The sequence below is a fragment of the Malus domestica genome, chromosome 05, assembly GCF_042453785.1.
Source record: "Malus domestica chromosome 05, GDT2T_hap1".
Taxonomy (NCBI): Eukaryota; Viridiplantae; Streptophyta; class Magnoliopsida; order Rosales; family Rosaceae; genus Malus; species Malus domestica.
The window spans coordinates 41,895,776-41,911,528 of NC_091665.1; the positions used below are offsets into that span (position 1 = coordinate 41,895,776).

The 15,753-nt window shown below is 37.2% G+C and overlaps 2 protein-coding genes and 1 non-coding gene across 4 annotated transcripts; 1 reads left to right on the forward strand and 2 right to left on the reverse strand.

The window, feature by feature from the left end:
- Positions 1-816: 816 nt before the first annotated feature.
- Positions 817-5,174, reverse strand: LOC103434900 (probable LRR receptor-like serine/threonine-protein kinase At5g45780). Of its 2 annotated transcripts, none has more exons than XM_008373273.4 (11): positions 4,751-5,174; positions 4,505-4,637; positions 4,143-4,214; positions 3,545-3,688; positions 3,363-3,434; positions 3,215-3,274; positions 2,979-3,061; positions 2,754-2,900; positions 2,331-2,669; positions 1,604-1,995; positions 817-1,387 (listed from the first exon to the last, which is right to left on the reverse strand). In XM_008373273.4, the coding sequence occupies exons 1-11, from the start codon at positions 4,863-4,865 to the stop codon at positions 1,067-1,069; spliced, it is 1,878 nt and encodes a 625-aa protein (XP_008371495.1). In that variant the 5' UTR covers positions 4,866-5,174; the 3' UTR covers positions 817-1,066. The 2 variants fall into 2 exon arrangements, with proteins under 2 accessions (XP_008371495.1, XP_008371496.1); XM_008373274.4 differs by having other exon boundaries at positions 2,754-2,894; positions 4,751-5,127.
- Positions 5,175-5,549: 375 nt separating this feature from the next.
- On the reverse strand, positions 5,550-9,486 carry LOC103434899 (shaggy-related protein kinase eta). The gene is made up of 12 exons (XM_008373272.4): positions 9,052-9,486; positions 8,493-8,582; positions 8,272-8,331; positions 7,913-8,185; positions 7,763-7,837; positions 7,579-7,635; positions 7,341-7,481; positions 7,185-7,235; positions 7,010-7,105; positions 6,698-6,781; positions 6,319-6,420; positions 5,550-6,150 (listed from the first exon to the last, which is right to left on the reverse strand). Exons 1-12 carry the CDS (start codon positions 9,064-9,066, stop codon positions 6,058-6,060), a joined length of 1,137 nt encoding a protein of 378 aa, XP_008371494.1. The 5' UTR covers positions 9,067-9,486; the 3' UTR covers positions 5,550-6,057.
- Positions 9,487-15,411: 5,925 nt separating this feature from the next.
- Positions 15,412-15,484, forward strand: TRNAE-CUC (transfer RNA glutamic acid (anticodon CUC)). The gene has a single exon. It is a non-coding gene; the product is annotated as a tRNA-Glu (tRNA).
- The last annotated feature ends 269 nt before the right edge of the window (positions 15,485-15,753 follow it).

Consider the following 15,753-nt stretch of genomic DNA (forward strand, 5'->3'; position numbering starts at 1 on the left):
GTGCGTTAACAGTTTAGAATACTCACGAGTGGCTCGTGAGTGTAGATACAGTTCAAATCCCAGCAAATTCAAGGTACATACTGTGGAAGATAATGGTACACCGGGTATATGTTCACCTCGGTCCTAGGGAGTAGGATTTTCTCCTCTCTTTTTTTCCCTCCCTTTTTCTTCCCTCTTATTTGAACGGTCACGGTTAAGTCTCATCAACATCTTATATTAATTTTATATAGAAAGAGAAAGATAAAATAGATAATGTGAGAGGAGGGAATGGAAGGGGATGGAAATAGGAGGGGAGAGAATCCTAGTCTCGGTCGTAGGCCATGAAAATTATACAAGTGGATTATGGGACCTGTGTAAATCGGACACATGTATACCCTAATTAAGAAAAAGACTATGAACGTGATAAAGAAAGCAAGGAACCACGAGTTGGTGGTCCAGTGGTAAATGACGAATTACGAGATTTCCTTAAAACTAAAAACTAGACGTCTCGGGTTTGAAACCGCTGCTAATGTGCTAGTGTGGAAGTCAAACTTGTGGGCAGAGGAAGACTGAAATGTCTTTATGAGTCTTCTCGACTCTTGAACCGCGTTGTTCTTTCTCACTTGAATGTGCTGTCTACTGTCTGTTTGTGCCACCATTTTAATCACGAAATGGAAAGAAAGAATAGGACTAGTCTTCTCTACTTGATCGTATTCTTAAAATTTCAGGCATTGAATTATGGAGTTGAAGGTGGAATCCGCACGTTTTCCCGTTCTATATCTGTTAAATAATAATCACATGGAAAGTTTAAGAATTGAAATGATTCTAGTACCGATGTTTTAATAAACGCAGAAAATTAAGATTAATTCCAGTTCTCATTTGTAAGTAATCATGTTAGTTTGATTAGGAAAGAACTCTAAGGGAAATTAGCAACTCTATCCCAACAACAAAATGTAAGATTCATTTACAGTTGCACTTTCCTTTTGAACTTAGCTGCGAGAGGGTGGAATGACGGCCCTGGCGACCTGACCTAATCCACGTCTGCATTTACAGTTGCACTTTAAATCTACAACTCGATATTTTCTTGTCACCGAGGTCCTGAAAGTTCCATGGCTTCAATGATGAAAGACGACTCTTGACGCACATCACTACAAGTCCTGGAGAAATCATGAGCCCTGGCCTCAAAGAGGTTGGTTCCGCCTTGTGATACCTCTGTATGTCCTGAATGCCCAACAAGGCCTTCCAAAATCTTCAAGACGTCTGACATCTTTGGTCGGAGGATGGGGCTTGATTGAGTGCACTGAAGAGCTAACTCGACACATTGTTCCAGTTCGATTGCATCGAAACATCCTTTAAGATCTCGGTCTACTAACACTTCAAGCCTTTTCTCCTCATGTAGGGTTCTAACCTGCAAAATTCAACAACCCGTGAAATATTTGGAAAGACACGAAACCAATAGAACAGTGCAAAAATAGGTAATCTGAAAAAATAAATCCAATTTTATGTGGCTTAGAAGTTTCATAAGGATGAGTTATATACCGAGAACCAATCCCACGAGGAATGAGACCGACAATTTTACATGAGATAAAACAACACGAAAAAAACATGTGAAATTATTACTTACCAAATCAAGAATCATTCCCTTCTGAACTTGACCATTTCCAGCATCTAATGCCTTTTGGCCGGTTACGAGTTCCAGAAGCAGTATGCCGAATCCAAAAACATCAGTTTTTTCGGAAGACTGTCCAGTTGAGAGATACTCCGGGGCTATGTGTCCTACAGTGCCCCGCACTGCAGTAGTGACATGTGATTCCCTCCGATCTAAAAGCTTGGCAAGACCAAAATCCCCAACCACAGCTTCATAACTTTCGTCAAGTAAAATATTCGCAGCTTTGACATCCCTGTGAATAATTTTTGGATTACACTGTTCATGCAAGTATAGAAGTCCACGGGCTGCCCCAAGGGCGATACAGAGTCTTCTGTTCCAATCCAATGATGGTTTTTCTTGACCAGTCTCTGTTGGTAAGAATCAAATCATAAGGAGCAACTAACAAAGATGTAAAACGGATCAGCTACTTAGATATACTTTCAAAGTTAACAAGATGAATGTGACATGAACAACTGTTAAACTGCTTGAACCGAGAAAAACATATAGAATGCCTTACTAGTCAAGGTATAGAAATGTGATTGATATTCCTCACGAAGATTAACAATTGGATAGAGATTTTCTTTAATAGAAAGAAAGTAGAGACATAGCATGCATCAGTATTCTGCAATTAAACCCCAAAATAGTAAAGCAACGTAATGATTTTATGAGAGAGAGAGATGCACGCAGCGAAATGTAGACGAACCTCTCAAGCGGTCAGCAACACTTCCATTTGGCATAAAAGGATAAATAAGCAACCTCTCGTTTGGAGTCATACAAAATCCATATAAACGTAAAAGGTTTCTATGCAAAGCCAAGCCAATCATTTCAACTTCAGTTTGAAACTGCACTTCTCCAGTGAAATTTGGATCTCTCAGTCTCTTAACTGCTATCATTGTCCTATTTGGAAGACATCCTTTATAAACGACTCCATATCCACCTTGCCCTAGGATGTTTTTGGAACTGAAATTGCCGGTAGCAATTTGCAATTCTCGATAGGAGAACCTCTTCAATTGACTAATATCAAATTCATAATCTTGCTGCACTGCAAATATGAACCAGAGAATGTCATGATATATCCGCCATATATTGTGCTCGATAAAATAAGTCAGCGTAGATCAGGAAGTACCATAAGATGTAAAGAGATGACGAGATCTGAACCAATGCACCCAAAAAACAAGCAGCATTATGGAAATGACAAATGTACAACTAATGCCTAGAGCAACAGAAAGCACCCATCGGTGGTGACTGCTGACTTTCTGTGGTGAACCTGTCCCTACAGGTAAATATTCATGAGCATGAAACCATATCCAAGGAACAGTACAATAAAAAATAGTTTGAGAGGTTGAATTACCGTTTATAGGTTTGGAGACACCGATGCAGATTTGTGCCGAGTCTGGTGATGAAGGATTGCAAAGAAAGCTATTGCCTGTAACACTGCAGTAAAACAAGTAAATTCTTAGCTGAAGTTAAGGTGTTCAAACAAACCTCATACTGATTGAATTTTTATTACCATCCCACCCTCATTCATTTTTTTTTAAAGATCTTTTATTTCCCTCTCTCAAACAATATTTATGCTGATGGTCTCACCTGTAGCCTTTTGCCTGTATTTTTGGTGTAGGACCACTAAGATTGTTAAACGATAAATCTCTGTAATATTGTTGGGAAACAAATATTAGAGTTGCTCTAATCAATACAGAAATAAGAATACACAGTTAGAAATGAGAGGAACACATACAAGAATGAAAGACCTGCGAGATCGGCAACAAGTTTTGGAATATGACCACTCAACTTATTTCTATTCAGCCTCCTGAAATGCTTGGCATGGAAAGGTTTCAGATACAAATACATATCACTAGCAAACATGTAGCTAGAAGCAATCGAAATATTAGTATACGATCAATTTTGAACCCTACTCACAAGTAACTTAGATGAGTCAAAAGCCCCAAAGAGCTCGGAATGTCTCCAGAAAACTGGTTACCCGAGAGGTCAAGAGTTTGAAGCTCTGAAAGCCACCCTATCTCAGCCGGGATTGGACCAGATAACTGATTGTTTTGTAACAACCTGCAGTCATAGAAATCATAGAAAGTTCACAAGTCATAAACTACAAGAACTTAACTTTTGATTTCCCAGGTTAGGAATGCACTTCAAGGTTCACGGGATGGTTACGCTACTTCATTTTCACATTAGCAATCAACAAGATTCAGAATAAAGTTCGCCAAAATATCCTACAACAAGGCCTCCTTACACACTTGTGATTATCTCATTCCAAATGACGCGTGATTGAACGAATTGATTGTATTCTACTCATGTTAATTCACAGAAGCGCAAACTCGCACCAAGGCAATTATCTACTTCCCCTGCTTGAAATAATTCGTGGATTTTTCGCTGGACACACCCCATAACTTCATTTTTCAGCATTACTGTGTACTGAATGACACAATGAAGAAGTGCTTGCCACATGATTGAATACAAATCAAATTGTCTCACAATAGAGAATACAATTGGAGTGGCTTACAGTGTTTGAAGGTGACTCAAGTTCCCAATACTCGGCGAGAGCATCCCAGATAAATTCGTGCTGACCATTGCACTGGCAAAAGTAATAACATTAAACCCCATTTTCGAGTTTAGCCACAAATGCATGCTACAGCTACTAATTAGATAACTCATAGCTTTCAATGGAAACAGACTGTAGAAAACACTCTCGTTTCAACAGATGCTCACAAAAGAAACGTTCTTTGTTTCTTTCTTGTTTCATTGATTTCCGAATAACACAAACGCAATGCACCATCCAATGCTTTGCACCAATATTTTCCCAGAGCATTTTCTCGAGAAACAAACAGAAACCAATACACAATGGAGAATTACAGGGACACTCACAGGGAGATTACAAAGCCCTCAGTGGAGCAACCAACCATGTTCCAAGTGCAAGGATCAACGGAGTTTATATCCCAACCGGCCATCACAGGCAACTCATCCTTCATATCTCTCTTCACCGACATCAATGCCGCCACTAAAACCCCACCAAAAACAAGAACATCACACATACAATTTCACCATTAAAATTCAAGTAACTCAGCAAATCGAAAAAATGGAACTTGGGTTTTGAATCTCGAGAGGTCGTACCTTCAAAGTTGACACCTTTGGGAGAGAGAAGGCTGTCAGAAGCAGTAGCCAATGGCACACACAAACAGAAGAAGCAGAAGCCAAAAAGCAGCTTTTTTACACAGTTGTTTTCCATTTTTAACAGGAAAAGAGAGAAGACAAAAGCAACTTTTTACTAGTGCAAAATGCAGAGATTGAAAGATTAGTTGATAGAATTTGAGCTCCACCACCACTACCACCAACTTCTGCTTTTCTCTTTCTTCTTTTCTTTAGTCTCTTCTCGGTTTGGAATCTCTGCTTACTGCTTACCTCGAAAACCGTTGCGAGTGAAATGATTAAAAAAAGGAAAAAGATAAAGTTTGGTTTAGGATCGTAAGACCAGGAGGGGAGGGAAACTCGAGATTTAGGAAGCGACAGAGGTTGTCTGCCAAATTGAGATGGCTGAGGGCTTCTCTGTGGTTGGCTTTAGGATTTTTTTCTAAATCTGATTGTTTTCTGACCGTTGGATTTGTATACTTCTTTGTCTTTTACTCTTTACCACTCTGTTTTTCATTTCTTTTCAAAATATTAATTACCAAATTTGAACTTTAATTATATATTCAAGATAAATTCGTCACTTGCTACTTCAATGTTTATTTGGGGAATGCTCAAAGCCTCAAACTGCTACTCCCTGGCCACTTCAGTGGTAACCAAATTGTTCATTTCGTAAATTATAATCTGATGATACCTCTGCAGAAAGTCAATCAAATGGAGCATTCCTATCGGAAATGCGACGCATAAACCAATAGGAAAGTTGGGGGTGGGAGAGGAGACGGAGCCATACATATAACGAGACAACGCATTACACTTAAAAAGTTTGCACAAACAGCAGCGGAAGTAACAATATTTGTCCGGAAATTCAGGTCAGCGAGCCACCACAAACCACCGCAGGACTTAAATACGAAACAACATTAAAGCAGAGGAAACCCATCCGGCAGCAACCAACAACTTTCTCTATTAGGAGAGCCCTCTTTCCTAGCTATATAAATACAATTTTCCAGTTTCCTAGCTTTTCCTCTTCTACCAGCTTTCTTACCAGTCCGGTCCATCTCCGAATATCTTTTAACTATCAAACATGTACAGGAACAAAAAGGAATTTCGGGAAAAGGGAGGAAATCGTAGAAACGATAGCACATTACATGAAGCCATCCATCCCGCCGCAGTTTGCGTACTCTTCTTGGTAGAGCAACAAAATGACAATAGTCAGCCTTCAATCCGTGGTGATTTACCCACAAAGACAGTAAAACCTTTGTGTCACACATCAACGGAACATATTAACTTATCCACATTTATGTGCCAGCCGGATGCAAGTTCAGACCCATCTGCCGTTTCACATGGTCAGGTATCAACCTATTGACAAGCTCTGGGGTGGCGCCGGACAGCTGCAAGGAGGATTAGGTAATTGTATTTAGGTAAATGATAATAAAGACCCTGAAGTGTATTCATGCTTCTTTTTTTCTTGGACAGGCATGCTCAGGCTCCATAACCCGAAAACATGAAGATTTTTCTTTTGTTTTTTTTTTTTGAAGATGAGGGAAAAAATAACATACCTCCTGCTTGAAATTAAAGAGAGGTGGAAATGGGCGTCCGTTTGGAAGACGAGCATTGGGCTCACGAAGGTCATCAAAGAATGAATGTGCACATGCTTCTAGCTGCAAAGACAAAAAAGTACTAGTCAAACAGGAGAGCCACAAAACAGAGATGAAAACAGGACAACTTCACATGTAAAACAAGACACGAAAGATAAAAGCTTTGAACCAGAAAATTCATTTTTCAGTAGTGACCAAAACTGAACTCATGAGTATTGAGAATCACACGAAAGAGCAAAAACAAACACAGATGGAGTATTCATAAGCGACTATAAAACAAAAATGAATCCTGAAACAATACACAATGACAACCATATGCAATTAAATGAAATGAACTTACAGCTGTGCAGCGAAGGCTTGGTGAGTATTGCAGCAGTCGGGAAGCCAGATCAATTGCCTCTGGAGGCATCCGTTTGTGGAAAACCTAAATCAAGGAAACAAAATGGAAATTTATAAATCTAGTACCAAGTATCTTTTTTTATTAAACATCAGAATGGATTTAACAAAAGCAAGATAAAATATGCTTATAATGCAACCTTCTACAAAAAAATGCCTCAAGTCCCCAACAGATTATCTCTTAAAGCCAATAGACGAGGATGTTCCTCTACATTAATGTGATCAGTGCAGTAATGGAAGGAAGCAGACCAAATACCTTGTGCCAAGGGTGAGCTTTTATCTGTGGGAACCTAAAATCCGTATAATTTGGATTCATACAACGAATTTCTTCACGTGTTGGCGTGCCAAGAACCTGCAAGACATAGTGTCAGATGATGACGCGCTATTATAAGAATTATGTAATTTACGCATTGATCACTTTCACTACTCACCTTGATGATCTCCACAAGCTGGTCCACTGCATTTTCTCCAGGGAACAATGGCTGCAAAACAGTTGGAGTATATATGAGTACATATGTAGTTGGAACAAAATCACTTAGGCAAACACAATCAACTAATGCCATCGAGTGTAATAAAGAGCTACTAACCTGGCCCAGTAGAAGCTCTGCTAGGACACAACCGGCTGACCAGATATCGATTGAAGTTGTATAATCCGTGGCACCGAATATAAGTTCTGGAGCCCGATAGAAACGTGAACATATGTATGATATGTTTGCTTCACCTTTCACCTGCACACAAAGAAAATTTACTATAAGTGAACTAAACCCTACATATAGAGACTGAAATACCAAAAATATTTAAAGCCTGAAGAATTAGTCAACATACCAGCACTTTTGCACTTCCAAAATCACAAAGCTTAACTTGGTGCGTAAGAGGATCAACCTGGTGGAAGCCGAGAGCAACTTTAGAAAATCAGAACTATATACATGGGTATATGCAAGCATGTATGAGACTGTATCTCAATTAAACCATATATATTGCTACGTAAGAGAAAAAGTGAATAGAATACCAGAAGATTATGAGGCTTCAGATCCCTATGGCAAACTCCGGGAACGCTGTGTATGTAGGCCAGCCCTCTGAAAATCTGGAATGCCTCGCCAAATTAGTGCCACGAAGAATATAAAACAAGTCAACATACGAAAGATGCATTATATATTACCTGGTACATGTAAAGTTTGACATAGAGCAGTGGCATTCTCTGGTTTGCATTGCTGTAATGCTTCAAAACGCGGTCCATAGTCTCCGGGACATATTCCATAACCAGATTGAGAAAGAGTTCATTTTTACTGGTAGTGGAAAAGAAACAGTGCTTCAAAGAAACCACATTCGGATGGTCCATCACACGCATCAATTGAAGTTCCCGGTTCTTATATCTTCTGTCCTGCAACACCTTCTTTATAGCCACTGTCTCGCCGCTTTCCAAGCATTTTGCCTGAAAGAAAAGAATTATCAGCTCCTGACATGACAAATAAACTAGTACCCTGACGCAATACCTACAAAGCTGATATTGTGACATACCTGGAAAACAATTCCAAATGACCCAGTTCCTACAACGCGCTCCGCCATGTAACTAATGGTCTGCAAAAGAAGCATTATACCAAAACAAATCAACTTCCGAAGGCAGGAAACAAACCCGATCAGCTATAAAAACATATAGATCTCCAAAATTGGAATAACAATCAAGAGGCAAACTTTAACAACGAAACACAGGTAACACGGCAAATTCAAAGAATAATAACCTGCTTTGGTTCTCCATTTTTGCCTCCAATGGTTGTGGATATGATGTGACCGGTCGGATCGCTACCGTCCACGACGGGAGCAGAAATTTCCTGCACAGCACAAAGTTCAGACTTTGAAGTAAACAAATTGGCCACAAAACATAAGAAATTCACGGATTAGAACCACCAGAAGCACACAAAACACGACCGCAGATCACGAAAAATACCCCGAAAACTTCACGAAACAGAATCCCTGAAAATTCACCAAAAGCATCGACAAAAATTTTCCCCTTTTTCACAGATCAGCAGGCAATTGTGATGCTGATTAAATAAATGCAAATCTAACCCAAATTATACAAAAGCTTCAGACTTTAATCAAACCCAGTTGATTTATCTCAGAGTGATCTGAGCTAAAACCGGAAGTAACACAAAAAACCCCTAGAATTTGAAGAACCCTTGCTCATACCAAAATCCAGATCAGAGAAAAAGAAACAGAACTGCTGCTCAGCCGAGAAAGTTTCCTCCCTTCGCAACCAAACAAAAACAAAATATTGAGAAAGTAATGAAGGAGTGAGAGTACCTTATCGTCAGCCATGCTCAGAGAAGAAGGCAGAGGAGAGAGAAAGAGGGAAACAGGAAGAGGAGAGAGATGATCAGACTGTATATTCTAACGGGAAGAAGGAGGAGAAATCCATGGCGGTGGAGGTGGAGGTGGCGGTGGCTGAGAGAGAAGAGGAAGAGGAAGAGGAAGAGGAAGAGGGGAGAGGAATTAGAGGTGTCTGGTGTAGCCAAAAGGAATTAGACGAACAACAACCCCCATGTGATTCCAGCTCTTCTTTCAGTTTTTGCTTCTTCTCTCTCTCCTCTCTTTCTCCCTCTACCCAACGGAGTGGGCCCTCTGGTCTAGTCTTTGCCTCCAATTACGACTTTACCCCGCCTTTTTCTTTCTGTCGTCCGCCGACGTCGGCAATTGCCCGATTTCTCACCACCTTTGTCTTTCTTTCACCTTTCCAAATTTCCTCACCCAGCAATTATGCAATTTCCTTTTTCAATTTTTAATCTCATATTTTTATGGTTTACGTCTTTTTTCTCATCATATGACTAAATAAACGATGAGTTTATCTTCTTCAACCTCGTCGAAGAAACTTTAGATACTTCGGTTATATTAACAGACGTACACAATTAGTATACATGTTACGAAATGATTGTTATTTCATGCCGTTAGTATTAACGGATGTATACAATTAGTATACTTTGTTATATTCACTCATCGTTGCAAAACTTAAATAATAAAATTGTACGTTATGATTATAGTTTTTATCTTTTATCACGTGATTAGATAATTAGTTACGGTGACTTTTTCTCTAATAAAATACACTTGGATATTCCGTTACATGTACCTACCTATGTAAACAACAACTACATGTGAGTTTTCACCCGCCATTAGAGATCTGTGAACGTGTTTTCCTTGCTTATTTTTATTTTTTTAAATCAAAACAAACAAACAAATAAACGGTAAGAATTACATTAACAATTCCCCATGAATTATTTGTTAATTTGTTACATATGTAAGTTGTGACTGTTGTGGTAAACAGCTAATCCAATCGAATGATATGAACCATCCATGCGTACAAATTGAGGGCAAACACTCCCAAACATCGACATGTCCAAAAGTACCAGAAGCGCAAGCTTTATGTGCCAAATGTAAGAGATATTCTATCTTAAACTAAATGTACTGCAGAAAAAGTGAAAAATTCGAATTCAGAGGCCTAATTAAACACATTTTTTTAGCAATATTATTATGTCTACGTTCGCATGCTAGTCCAACGTTTTAAACGTTTGTGGCTTCATCCAATGAAACTTTTCAAAGTAGCTAATTTTATGTTTGTTCCGACAATAAGAATTGACAAGATTGCTCACTCCTAGTGTTTGCAACCCTTGTGGTCCGATGGCAACATGGTATGTCGATTTTTCTTCAGTGCAACCGAGTTTCCATATAGAATTGTTATAATCTTCTGACATGTGAGTGAGATTAAAAAAACAACAAAATTATATTACTGCTTATAATTTTATTTCGAGGTGAAAGATTAAATTATCTTTTAATTAAACAAAAAATGTTTTGTAAATAGGTAGTTTATATATTAAAATTGAAAAAAAAAATTCTGTATTGGTGCTCAGTTGCATGCACCAAAGAAAAATCAATGGTACGTAGGGTTTCTGGACAGATTTTTCAGTGTGTCGAGTTATATTTTAGTACATCAATTATAATAATATAATCAGTTAAAATAACAAAAAAATTTCGACCAATTATATTATGTATCAAACAGTGTTCTCAGCACATTGAAAAATTTCTTGAGTTTATGAAGTTGAATTGAATTGCATATATACCATTGATAAACTCTGGTATGTGGATTAGGCAGTTAATGGTTTGATTGGTATAACTTATACAAAACTTACACAAAATATAAAATATAAAAGAAAGAATAATTAAACGAGAAGAGTGATTCACAAGTTGAAAAGATGAACAATATATCCTATAATTTTTTGAAGGTTAGATTGTCTTTTTCGCAGTGTTCAAAGAATGAAGAGATGCATTGACCATTTGCATAAACCTCCATATTTTATTATTCTTTGACGCATTATTCTATCAACCTATGCATTTTCTTATTCACAATTTCACACTACTATTATCTATAATCCCAATTCAACACCACTAAAGCACTACATAATCATACAATCTTTACTTCTTGATTAGCCGAAAGAAAAAGGTTTAAGGTTAATATAATATATTTCTTAATCTTAATTAATTACGCATAGAACCATTAGTATATTGGTTGGCTCCATCTCTTCGAGAGAATTTTAAGTATATTAGGAACACAACTTAGTAAACTAAGTGTAACACTACTTTTTGAATTTTTTTTTTTTAAGTTTCTAACCAATTGTATCATTACACTTAATGTACTAGACCGTATATTTAACATATTGGGTTCATCTTTCTTGCCAAATCGAAGATATACATATATATGCAAAAATAACTCATTCAATTACTACGTAGAAAAAATTATACATACAAGTGGAATTGTGGTTCATAAGTAAGTATATAAAATAGGGTGAGTTTCTGCTGTCGCCACTAAAATGATGGGTGAATTTTAATGACCGCTACTTATATAAAATAATAGGTTGAGTTTTTACTCACCGACACATCACTTTAAAACGGTTGTGAGCATCAATACTATATAATAACAATCAACGAGTAATTTTTATTTCATTTTTATGCAAATAACTCCTAAAAAGGGCACAATAAAATTGTGGTTCGCATGTAAATTAGAATGATTAGATTCATCAAAAGAAAATTGCTTGTTTTTTCAATCATGCATAGTCCAAGTTTAATTTTGAGAACTTTAACGAAAAACTCTATTACTGTTCACTTTAACGAAAAATCACATTTTTATATTATAAAATCAATCCTGGTACTATTCATTTTACCTTTTATTTTATATTTATTGTTAAAACTCAAAATTTTCAAAACATTTTTATTAATTTTTTTAATAGAAATTCCTTTCTTTCTGTTGAACAAAAAGAAAAATGATTTATTTGAATTCACCTTGAAAACACAAACTCCACTTTTGTTTCAGCTCATCTCACAGCCCTGGACATTTTTCTTTACAACTAGTAGCCTAGTCATTAGCCTAAGTGTGAAAAGGGCATGCCCAATCATTTTGTCTGAACCACTGTTTTGACCAGTATTACATTTGAATATAATTTTCTAATAGTTTTAGGAACTGTTACCGGCATGATTCGTATGGGATTCCTTTCACCTAATTATACTAATCAAACATTTGGATCTTTGAAATTTGATCTAACAGATAAAATTATTATAACTTTTAAAATGAGCCCCTCTTTTTAACCGTTTGATAAAATTTAAAAAGCCCAAATTGTTTGATGAAGAAAATTAGGTGAAAGGGATTTGTACTAACATTATAAAACATTATGCTAAAAATATAAGATGACATAAAGACTATAGGGAGGCACACTTTGAGAAAATCTCCTTAACATTTATCTTTTTTTTTTTGTTAGAACACCACACCAATAATCAAAGCTTAGCTACTAAGCGGAGTTGACTACATGAATCATACAGCGTTACTCTCTTCAATTTTGCGCCATATTTTGGGTTAGCTCTAAGAACTCTATATTTTTTCTTAAAATCTATTTTCAAGTCTTTTTGTGTCTTCCTCTATCCCTTTTACCTTGAGTCTTCGTCCTATAGACTCATCTTCTAATCGAAAAATTTGTAGGTCTTTATGTGTGTTTTCATATTAAAAAGCCATTAGTTTTGTATACTTATTTGATCATAAATTACTAAATGTAACTGTTGATATAAGTCAGACTACTTACTCAAAGTAATTTAGCACTCAAACAATCTCTTTGTTCATATGAAATTTGAACGAGTCGTCACATAAAAAGTGATTAAAAGATTCTAAACAAGCAATTCTAGATGAGATTCATATTTCATGAAGAATGTTTTACATTTTAGTGGATATCTGATTCCTGTTCTTGGTAAAATTCTCATTTTTTAGACATTTATCTTGAGTGAAATACGACAATAGATTATTTTGTTTTATAAGAGCATGCTCTTAAACTGTCTTGCGTATGATTTATGAACTCTTATATATAATTCTCTTATTCTTATATTACATTTCAGATTCGACGTAAATTTTCTTTGTAATATTCTCTCTTTCAACTTTAATAGAATGACCAATTGTATGGATCCAAGTTCAAAACACCACCCCGTACATTTCAACAAAACTTTATCGACCTGTGACAAAAATATACAAACATTACAAAAAAAAAAAAGCTATTACAAAACTATAACAATAACTTTCATCATGGTAATGATTGTGGTTTCATATAAAACTATTTATTTAATGTGTTGGCAAAATAAGACAAACAATTTCGAATTAGTTTCGTAGAAATATGAGAAGAAGTGGGTTAATAGTTACTACCATAACCTGTAGCGTCGGTGGTCAGTGGAGGAACAGTGTTTATTTATACTATTGGTCAAAACTGGATAAAATGGCAACTGTGTAGTTAGAAGCGGTGGTCGAAGCCTGGTCGGTCGTCGTCGTCTGAACTCTGCAGCCTCTGCTGTTGCTGCAACTGGGGAACCCACTGCAGTGCCAGTAGGGTATAGGGTGGATGAATCTCACGGTCCCTAAAGCATCACGTGTCGCGATAGGGAGATGGCTGGATGTTGGGCTTTGACTATACTCAAAGAGATGTGATGGTTTCGAACAGAAACAGTTTTGCCCATGAGGGTGTTCGAAACAGTTATGCCCATGAGGGTACAGCATTTTCTGGGATCTGTAAAGTTGAAGGGTTGGAGTGTTTGTGGCCCGTGAGCATGAGGCATTTATTGGGCCAACCTCGGCTTGTCCGAGGTTGTTAACTTGCAGGAGGAAGTAGTGTTGATTTGGTGTGGGGATTGCAGTATTTTGTGGATGCTTGTTTCGCCAAGGCTAAAAGGAAATCGTCTCCCATTTGATGAAAAAATGGCCTCCACTGGACCACTGGTGCAAGAGCATGTTTAAGAGAGACACTCAATTTTTAGCAAAAACTAGTGAAAGGCTGAAAACTACTTACTTGGCATTGAGAGCTTTGGCTCAACATACTAAGGAACATTTTCAGATGGGATAGATGTTGCTGTCAAGATGGTACAAAGCCGCTTCAAACCTAAATAGCACAAAACTACATTCAAATTCTAAATAATGAACTACGTTAGTTTGATTCCACAATTGGTACGTAGGCAGTCTAGTACCAAATAGAACCAAACCCAAATCCAAATCTGAACTACATGTGGCTTGATCTCTCACAAAGAGAGTATGTAGGAAATCTAGTTCCAAATTCGAACCCAATCACAACCACAACCAAACACATACCCAAATCTAAACTACATGTTGTTTGATCTCTCATAAGGAAAGTATGTAGGCATTCTAGTACCAAATTCTAGAACCACGCTCTCTTAAAACTAATTCATATCCACCAAATTAAATCCAAACAGAATCGCTAACTCACCCGAAACTAAATTCAACTCAAATTAATAACTGACTGACCCTAGACCAAATTCCCCTCAAACACTTCAAGCACCAAATCAAATGGCCATCACCAAATTCCACTGAATTACGAGTTTCATTCTCTTCAAAAGGGATATACAGGCAACTTAGGATTTCTTCCAAGTGCAGCTACAGTAACAAAACCAAACAAACCACCATTCCCCGCAAATGACGTTTCCTCGTAATCTTAATCAAACGGTGTTTCTCTTTTGGCATCGTTACAAGAAATTGTAATCAACAAATTTTTAATCTTGAATGGGTCCGAACTCAAATAATAAAACCTTATTCTTTTCAAGCAGTGCTGAAATTGTTCGAAGAAGTTTGTGCTTGAATTACACTAACCACATTTCTCATTGGGAATTTTTGAGAGGTAAGCTACATACCGGAAAAGGATTCTCGCTTGGGATCTTAGGGTTCTCGTAATCGTGATCGTTCATTGTTCATTGTGCGATTAGTTTTCGTTAGGTACTATTTATATTTAATTTTAAATTTTCAAATGATTTTTAACTGCACGATTTACGATGAACGATCATGATCACGGGATTCCTAGGATATTCAGAAAAAGAATCCGACAAACATCCTTTTCCCTACCTACGTATCTGTTGAATATGTGGCTCATTCCTATTGGGCCTGTTCTGTTTCCCATTTGAATGACAGGGGAGTGGCCTTAATATAAGGCAGCAACTAAAAGTTGCAGATTTGGGAGAGATAGAATGGCCGACTGCTCTATGGAAGAAAAGAGGAAGAAATGATCCTCCTTGTGGATAATCACTGAGTCAATGATATTGGTCCTACGTTTTGTGGTTTTTGGGTGAGAAGGGATTTGGTCCTCCGTTGTAGTCTAGTTGGTCAGGATACTCGGCTCTCAACCGAGAGACCTGGGTTCAAGTCCCGGCAACGGAACCGCTTAACCCCACTTAATGGGAAAAGACTTTGTTATTGTTGTTGTTGTTGATTGTTTGAGTGAGAGAGTTTTGAGATTTGAGAGTAAATTCTATTTGTAAATTCAAATTTGATATTAATGGAATTTTCTGGTTGTCTCCAAATTGGACGTAGGCTTACGCCAAAGGGAAATTTTATTTAAACCCATGCAACCTCTTTTTACATCCAACTTAAAATTTTGAATGTTAATTGTCTATTTTACCCTATTGCATAATTACTATTAAGTACAA

Coding starts and splice junctions, on each gene's coding strand:
- LOC103434899 (XM_008373272.4), bottom strand. Junction 8,332..8,492: donor AAAATGGAGAACCAAAGCAG/GTTATTATTCTT, acceptor CTTCTTTTGCAG/ACCATTAGTTACATGGCGGA. Junction 7,106..7,184: donor AGCTTGTGGAGATCATCAAG/GTGAGTAGTGAA, acceptor TATGTCTTGCAG/GTTCTTGGCACGCCAACACG.
- LOC103434900 (XM_008373273.4), bottom strand. CDS start 4,865: ATGGAAAACAACTGTGTAAAAAAGCTGCTTTTTGGCTTCTGCTTCTTC. Junction 2,901..2,978: donor TGTCTCCAAACCTATAAACG/GTAATTCAACCT, acceptor ATTTACCTGTAG/GGACAGGTTCACCACAGAAA. Junction 1,388..1,603: donor AGGGAATGATTCTTGATTTG/GTAAGTAATAAT, acceptor TGAATTTTGCAG/GTTAGAACCCTACATGAGGA.